This window comes from Bison bison, unplaced genomic scaffold (genome assembly GCF_000754665.1).
Source record: "Bison bison bison isolate TAMUID 2011002044 unplaced genomic scaffold, Bison_UMD1.0 scf7180017864297, whole genome shotgun sequence".
NCBI lineage: Eukaryota > Metazoa > Chordata > Mammalia > Artiodactyla > Bovidae > Bison > Bison bison.
In genome coordinates, this window is record NW_011494869.1 from 7904851 (window position 1) to 7913474 (window position 8624).

An 8624-nucleotide genomic window follows, 5' to 3' on the forward strand; every position below is an offset into this window, starting at 1 on the left:
AGGAGATCAGCCCTGGGTGTTCTTTGGAAGGACTGATGCTAAAGCTGAAACTCCAGTACTTTGGCCACCTCATGCGAAGAGTTGACTCATTGGAAAAGACTCTGATGCTGGGAGGGGTTGGGGGCAGGAGGAGAAGGGGATGACAGAGGATGAGATGGCTGGATGGCATCACCGCCTCGATGAGTTTGAGTAAACTCCAGGAGTTGGTGATGGACAGGGAGGCCTGGCGTGCTGCAATTCATAGGGTCGCGAAGAGTCGGACATGACTGAGTGACTGAACTGAACTGAACTTACTGGTCCCACCCTAAGCCCTGAACCCTCAGACTATACTGGCCTCCTTAACTGTGCATGGGGTGGTCCTTCTGCCAGTGATATTCAGGCCACGGACCAAAGTCTGGGAGAAAAACGAACCCTTGTGCACAGCATTACTTCCACCACCGCCGTCATCACCACTGCCACCGTCACCTCCACGATCGGCATCATCGCCCCCGCCACCTCCCCTTCCCGATCACCACCACCACTACCACTTTCTCCTTGTCTCCTTTCTCCTAGTCACCGCCACTGCCACCTCCACCATCTCTCCCACTATGACCATCACCCTCGCAGCCATCATCTCTAACCCTACAGCCACCCCCCTGCCATCAGAGTCTTTCCCATCACCACCAACGCTGTGGGCCGCCTGCCGCTGAGGCCTCTCTTGCTCCGGAGTCCGAGGCTTACCTTGCCCACGTAATGGGGCAGTGAGTCATTTCTCTCTTCGTCGATGTGCATCTGATTCCAGATCCAGTCTCTCTTCTGGCGCCGGTGAGTGGGCAGCGAGCCGGGGGTATTGGGTCGGCCAGAGTTGACGGCTGCTGCAGCTGCTGCCAGCAGGCCCAGGTAGTAGGTGGCCCCCGTGGCCAGCAGCATCACGAGTGCCTGCATCTTCCCAGGAGGGAGGCTCGGGTCTGAGGGAGGAGGGGATACACCGTCAGGTCATGTGGGGTGCGAGCATCTCCCAGGGAGCACTGACCTATTTAACCCTTCGTCCTCCACTCTCTGCTCAGCCCAGCAGAACCAGGGCCTGTTCCTGCTCCCACAGAGCTCCCAGTCCAAGAGGGGAGGAAGGACATGGAAACAACTCCTTCTTAAGGGTCGCATGTGCTGGTGGGGAAGCAAGTGTGGGTGACGGGGAGCCCAAAGGAGAGCTGTAGGAGAGATTTGCTGGAGGAGAGGGTGATGCTGCCATGAGCGAGAGCTCCCCCCTTGTGCAGGGGACGCCCAGCTTATCCTCACTTCACATGTGGGAAACCCAAGGCACAGACATATGACCTTCACATTGGAGTAAATGGTGGGACTGGGACTAGAGTACAGTTGTCTGACCTCAGCCAACATTTATCAATAAATGTCGTAAAAAAATAAAAATGTCACCAGAATGATAAATATCAACTTTATATATTGTATCTCACTTAATCCTCCCAATAACCCTGGAGGTGGGTGTGTGTAGTCCTCACTTTATAGATGAGCTGAGGAAAAGAGAGGTTTAGTAACATTTCCCAGCTCACCCAGACTCTAAGCTGCAGAGTCAAACTCAAACTGAATTGGCCTGGCCCCAAAGTTCCTGCTTTTTCTTTCTGCCCTCTCTTGTCCTAGCACCTGCTGTGGGGTGGGATTTAAAGGCTTGTCTGAGCAAATATGCCCCCTGGCCGGCCCAAGAACCCCTGTAGCAGTGCTGCTTTGATGCTGTCTTCAGAAGGCTCTTAAGAAAGCGGAATGTCTTAACCCAGAGGGTCAGGCCCTCACCAGACCCCGAGCTCACAGTTGGTGATCAGCTTAGGAGCTGTCACGAGAGCAGGGGTGGGGTGGGGTGGGAGTGTTGAGAGGCTGGGCTCACAGGACCAGCTTCATAGTGTGTGGGGTCCAGTACATAGTGGAAACATGGGGTCCTTTTTACAAAAGTTATTAAGAATTTAAGGACGGAGACAGAAGAACATGAAACCCAGCACGAGGCAACCCTTGGGGTGTGGGGTTACTCTGGATGGGGAACCTGGGGTCACGCAGAGAGAGGGCCTGGCTTCACCCTGAGTTCTAGAAGGAAGGGGGATTTTCTCACTGACCCACGGCAGGTGTCACTGTGCCCTCTCAGCCCTGACCCCTCAGCCTATACCCATGCTGGGACCCATGTCACTGACCTGTGGCTCCTGGGAGGGTTCAGAGGAAGAGGGGTGCTGTGTGGGAGAACCAGGGCTCCCATCTGGAGAGGAGGGACCCACTGGGTGCTGGGTGGGAGGCTGCCACCCTGGCCGTCCCCTGCTCTGGCTGGAGGGAGGGGCTGGATTCTGCACAGCACAGGAAGTTTCTAAACTCTAGTAACATTTTCTCTGAGACGGTGGCGCCAGGCTGTCCTCAGTGAGGGCCAAGGGTGTCTGTAGACTGGCTCCTGGGCCTGCTGATCTTAGCACCCAGCATCCCTGTGGCCCCTGCTGCCGGCCGGGGAGGAAGAGGGCTTGCAGGGCTGAGGTGGGACAGTGCCTGGAGAGCAAGCGCTGTGTGCCTGGGAAGGCTTTTGTGTCCGTTTCCTCAGTCCTAAATGGGGCAGTTGGACCAAAAGAGACCCGATGCCCTTCGAGGTGGGCTGTGAAAAGGGCAGCTGTTCCAGGCAGGAGGAAGGCAGTGAACAAAGGCACGGGGAGCTGAGAGTCCTGCCGGGAAGCCGTCCTAACTCAGAGGCAGCGCAGCTGTGACCCCTGGCCAGCCTCACGGGGTTCAGGCCTGGTAGGTCATTTCCTTCTTTGCCTGGAAATGACCTGCATGTCTTGCTGCTTTCTGTATCCCTCAAGTGAGAAGTGACTCAAGAATGAAAAAGTAGGAAAGGGTGGAGGGAAGGGATAGTTAGGGAGTTTGGGATTGACGTATACACATTGCTATGTTTAAAATGGATTACCGGGCTTTCCCGTGGCTCAGTGGTAAAGAATCAGCCTGCCAAGGCAGGGGACACTGGTTCAGTCCCTGATCTGGGAGGATCCCATGTGCCGCGGAGCAACTAAGCCCATGTGCCACAACTATTGAGCCTGCGCCCTAGAGCCCAGGAACCAGAGCCGCTGAAGCCCTGCGCTCTAGAGCCCAGGAACCAGAACCACTGAAGCCCTGCGCTCTAGAGCCTGTGTTCAGCAACAAGAGAAGCCACTGCAGTGAGAATCCTGTGCACTGCAACTGGAGAAAAGCCTGGGCAGCAACAAAGACCCAGCACAGCCTAAATAAATAAATAAAATCAAAAATAAATAGATGGATTACCAACAAGGACCTACTGTATAGCACAGGGAACTCTGTTCAATGCTATGTGGCAGCCTGGATGGGAGGGGAGTTTGGGGGAAAATGAATACATGTATACATATGGCTGAGTCGCTCTGCTGTCCACTTGAAACGATCACAACATTGTTAACCAGCCATACTCCAATAAAAATGAAAAGTTTTTTTAAAAAATAAAAAAGTGAAACAAACAGAAGTGAAACTGAGAAAGGGGAAGAGAGAATTCTCAGGCCCCTGGGCAGGACTAAGTCCTGAGGCCAAGCCCTGAGCGAGTGTGAATGGAGCCTCTGCTGTGTGCTTGGTGAGCAGTGAGCAGAGCAGACAGGACATGTCCTTGGGGAGTGCACATTGTCGTGGGAACCCCAGGAAAGTAAGGACATGAGGAGAAGCATCAGCTGCTGATCAGAGGCCCTCAGGGAATTATGCTGGGGGGCATAGCGGGCGAGGGGGCAGCTGGCTGAGACTCCCAAAGCCAGGGAAGGCCTCTCAAAAGAGATGACTGCTGGGCCAACGTCGGAGTGTCAGCCCTTGGAATACCAGGGGAAGGGAGAGAATCCCTGGCAGAAGGACCAGCAAGTGCAAAGGCCCCGAGGTAGAAGAAAATGGTTCATTTGTCTGAAGAAACAAAAGAGAAGGCCCTTGGGTCAGAGAGAAATGAGTAATCTGTGGGGCTCCAGAGAGGTGACGGGTCAGGGTGGCAGGGTGCACGGTGGCGCCTCAGGGATGTCCATGCCCCCCTCCCCAGCTGCCTTCCATGGCAGAGGACTTGTAGCAGATAGGGTCAAGTTAAGGATCTTGAGATAGGGAGGTTATCCTGGATTATGTGGATAGACCCAGTACAATCACAGTGTCCTTAAGAAGTTGAAGGCAGGAAGATCAGAACGAGAAAAAAGCAGATGTGATGATGGAAACAGAGCTTGAAGAGATACGGGGCCCCAGGCCAAGGAGTGTGGAATCGAGGCCGGCTCCCCAGTCTTTGGCCTGAGCAGTTGCAGGTCAGGGCTTTTGCTGAGATTTGGAAGATGGGTGGGTGATGGCACCACAAGGGCTGTGTGGGCTGTGTCAGGTTGGAGTTGCTATAAGAAATCTCTGTGGCCGTGGCCGGGAGCTGCCAGAGACCTGATCTGGAGTGGGAGAGAAATCGGGGCTGGAGCAGCTGCAGACAGTCGTATCGTGTGGCTGGTGCTCAGACTGGGAGGCTGGAACGTGAAGGAGACCAGGGAGCAGAAGTGGCCCAGGACAGCCCCACAGGTCTTTCCTCTTTTCTCTGTCTGGTGAGCTCCTCATCTGGAATTTTGAGCCCAAACAGACTCCTCTGGGGAGCCATCTCTGGTCTCCACCCTGCACCTCCTGCATCCGTGGGCATCTTCCAGTACATCATCACCTGGGGTTGGTCCCAGGGCTGGGGACCAGTTCCCACTGCTGGGCTCAAATCACAGCTTCCTTCCCTTCCTGGAGAAGAGCTTTCCACCTGCCCTATGCCCATCCTCACTGCTCCCCAAGGCCCAGTCACACCTGGCACATGGCTCTCCCCTCTGTGGGGTGACGTGGAGCAGGGTGATGGTTGTGACTGCAGGCTCTATGCTTCAGAGAACGTCAGTTGCGCCGCTTTGTCATTGTGTGACCGTACACATGACACTTCACCTCTCTGAGCCTCAGTCTCATTATCTGTACAATGGGAACACTAGTGTCTGCCTCTCAGAGTTGTTTTCAGGCCTGAATTAAAAAAAAAAAAAATCGTAACATGGCCAAAAGAGTAGGTAAGAAACTAAGTGTATATGAATCCTTGCTGATGCTCTGTTCTGCTCCACTGAGTAGTCAGCTTACCACTTTTGCTCCTTAGAACTCAGCCACTTGGCTGGGGGCTTTGTTCCCACCCTGCTGGATCCACTCCCCTTGACCCTCCCCTGACCTCTGCTCTGTGTCAAGGGGACTGACCCTGGGCCTTCTTGCTTGAGCTTCAGATATTTGGCCAGTAGGGTCTGCAGCGGGCGTCTTGAGGATAGGAGGAGAGAAGTCAGGAACTTCTTCCCCACTGCTCTCTGCTCTGGTTCCTATTTCCTCCTGTGGCTGCATCTTTCCATCCTGCGGGCCTCTTTACTCTCATCAGTCCCTCACTGAGTTCTGGAAACACCCTCCCCTCTTCTTAGTCCCCTTGGTCCTGGGATAGCCTGCTTCCTGTCTCTACAGGCCTCAACATCCCATTTGTTCCTATGATTAAGCTCACAGCTCTATGTTTCCTTTATAAAGTCTCTTCTTTGGAATGCCAGGGGTAGCTGATGTTTCCAGCTGGGACTCCACCTGATACAGTGAAGCAGATGCGGCTTTCTCTCTGTGGCAGCCTCTTGGATAGGGCAGTGGTCCTGGGGTTGCCAGTAGGCGACAGCCAAACAAACAAATAACCACACTGGCCTGCAGTACAGCAGAGGCTGCTAGTCACAGGCTACGGCCGCATGGCTCACGGGAGACATCATCCTCTCGGTGACTTTGGCTGGCCCCCAGCCCTGAAATGTCCTCTGAATGTGCAGAAAAGCCCCTTGGATCCTATTATGTGTCTAGAAGAGGAATCACTCTCTGCTGTGAGCCCTGGAGAGAAATCCCTTGGCACCCAGGACTGGTGCTTGCTCCTGTAGAGTCACCTCATGTCGCTGGAGTGTCCCTTGCTGGGCTCTGCATGCTCAGCTCTCTGAGCAGTGAGTGAGGGGCCAGGACTCTGGAGGTGGGGCCTTCAGGAGAGGAGGACCACATGCCCCATCTCACTCCTCTGCTGGACCCTGGCGTGCTTGCCCAGATCTGCCCTTTTTGCCGGGGGCATCATTCCTGAACATCCCCTCAGTGGCATACTGAAACTTCATCTCACTTAAACCTTGCAAATTGTGAGATAGTTGTCAGTAATCCTGTTTTGCAGATAAGCTCAGAGAGGTAGAGGGAGTCCTCCTGGGTCACACAGCAGCAAGCGGTGGAGCCAAGATATGAAGTAGGCTACCTTTCACCCCAAGTAGTGTTTTTCCCTCATGACACTCTGTCTCTATCCTGTAATAATCATCATCATCATAATAGTAGTAATAATAATAGTAATAAGAAGAAGCTGTTCTCCATGCTGGCTTTCATAGATTATATCTCGTGTAGTCTTCACACTATCCCCAGCATGCAGGAGTTATCATCCCCACTTCACAGAGGAAGAAAGTGAGGCTCAGATAACAACTTGTAAGTCGTACATCTGGAACCCTCATGCAGATCTGTCTTTTTTTCTAAGGCCTGGGCTTCACACCCAATCTCAGAGGGCCCTGAGGGACTTTTCCTTTTGAAAAACCCCATGTGTTTCTGTCTTTTGTCTTTTCGGTTAGAAATTTACCTAAATGGGTTTCTGAGGGGAAGGGTTTGTCAAGAAATTTTTCCTCCTCATCCTCCAGTTGGAGAGGAAGTCAGCCGGCAGGATTTGTTGGACCCACAGCTGGAAACAGAATTGCCCTGGCCTGTACCTCTGGAGGTGCGGTCAGCGCACAGCTGGGGTCAGGCTTATTTTAGCCCTTTCCTTTCCTGTAAGCAGAAGTCATGTCTCTTGGTGGTTCTCACAAGTTTTTGGAGAGATCAGGCTGCTGCTGGCTGGGTTTGGGTACCATAGATATGCAGAGGGACTGAGGAGTTTGGAAGTGATGTCTGTGCTGAGAAATGCCCACCAAGCAGCCTGGGAGCTTGCCTGATGACAGCCTTGGGGATGGGGGATTTGCTTGGCTACTCAGAGGTGCCTGCTTGGCACCCAGGAGCCAGGGGCCGGCCTCTGTCCCTGTTAATCCAGGATCTGTGATGATGCTCCATCCCTGGAGCTGTGACAGAGGCTTTAGGGGTAGCTTCCAATGGACTGATGGGCAAAGGCAGGCCCTCTGTGCCCTTGGTCAGTCTGGGAAGGCCCAGGGGGCCCCCTCGTAGTAGGTATATGGAGCCCAGGAGAAGGGGTAGGGGAACCCGGGAGCATGTGGGGGCCAGCTGGGCTCAGGCATGCTTGGATGGGAGGTCACGGCCTTGGAGAATCCCCAGGTCTGGGTGTGTCCACAGTGTGTGGGGCCACTGAGCTCAGAACCTGGATGCCTAGGCGAGGACAGAGGTGTGGCTCTGAGGGCTGAGCCGTGTTGGTGGAGGTTGGGCTCGGGGGTGGTGGGGTGGCGGGGTGCCTCTGCCCCTCTCCAGTTCCCTGTGTGGGCCTCGAGGGTGCTTGGTGAGTACTCAAGAGTACTCCAAGAGTACTCACCAAGTACTCCAAGAGTAGCCCCAGCCTGGAGAACAGTGACGGCCCTCAGGCTTAGTCACAGTCCCCTTTGTCCTTGATGTTCTCTTGCCTCTGCCTGGATTTGGGTCACATGTCACCACCTCTCTGAAGCCCTCTGTAGAGCCCAGGGGTTATATAGTCATTGAGCAAACGTTTATCAAGCATCTGCTACATGCCAGGCACTGACCTACACGTGGACAGCAAACACAGCCTGCACCCTCGTGTAGACACACTGACCATTTGATGAGAAACACGGTTTCAGGTTGTGGTGTGTGGTGTGATGGAGGAGGAGAGGAAGCTGCGAGAGGGCGGGGGTGGGGGCCCCTGATTCCTCGGAGGGTCTCAGCCCAGGAGTGACCCCACCTCTCTCTGACCTGCTGTGGGACAGCAGGCACAACTCCTTTTGGTCTCTTTCTCTTTGTGACAGGCCTCCATCTGTCACTAGGGTTTGGCTTTGGAGGGGCTGTGAGGTCTGCTCAGCTCTGTGCTCTTTACAAGGTGGGGATATAGGAAGAGATGGGGCAGGCAGAGGCTGTGCTTTATGTAGCTGAACTGACCCTAGGAAGCCTGGACCAGCTGGGAGCTGCTCAGCAGACAGCCTGGCAAAGGCCCAGGCTAGTTCTGCCCTGACCTGTTCAAGCCTTAGGTTTCAGGGGTTGGGTCTGGGTTTAGGGGGTTATTGAGCAGACCGCAGGGCCCTTGGGTGTGGGCTAGAGAAAGACTCCAGGTCAGGGATAACACACACGACATCCTCAGGCCACATGGACACAGACATGTGCTGCCTATGCAAGCACACACTTGTGTCCCCCAAAGAGTCTTCTCTCTGTGGGGCTGGCCCCTCTCCTGTCCTCACACCTCTGTGAGCTGGGACAAGACCTGGCGGCAGAGCCCAGCCCCAGGCACAGCCTCGGAGGGTACACTGGACACTCCACCCCAGCCCAGCCTCCTGCAGGCTCTGGGCTCCTGCCCGGGGACCCTGGGGCAAGGGTGAGGGGCTGGGAGGTGGGAGGAGAGGCCCAGAGCCTGCAGGAGGTGTGCCTGCGGGGTGGGGCGCTGGAGCCCCTGCTCC

At 54.8% G+C, this 8624-nt stretch overlaps 1 protein-coding gene across 1 annotated transcript in view; it reads right to left on the bottom strand.

The window, feature by feature from the left end:
* The window catches only part of CDH5 (cadherin 5, type 2 (vascular endothelium)), a 39011-nt gene that overhangs the window by 25967 nt on the left and 4420 nt on the right, over positions 1 to 8624 (bottom strand). Inside the window, exon 2 of the mRNA XM_010851130.1 lies at positions 721 to 947. Within this exon, the coding sequence (XP_010849432.1) occupies positions 721 to 924 (204 nt within the window). The 5' untranslated portion in view covers positions 925 to 947. The remainder of the gene's footprint in view (positions 1 to 720; positions 948 to 8624) is intronic.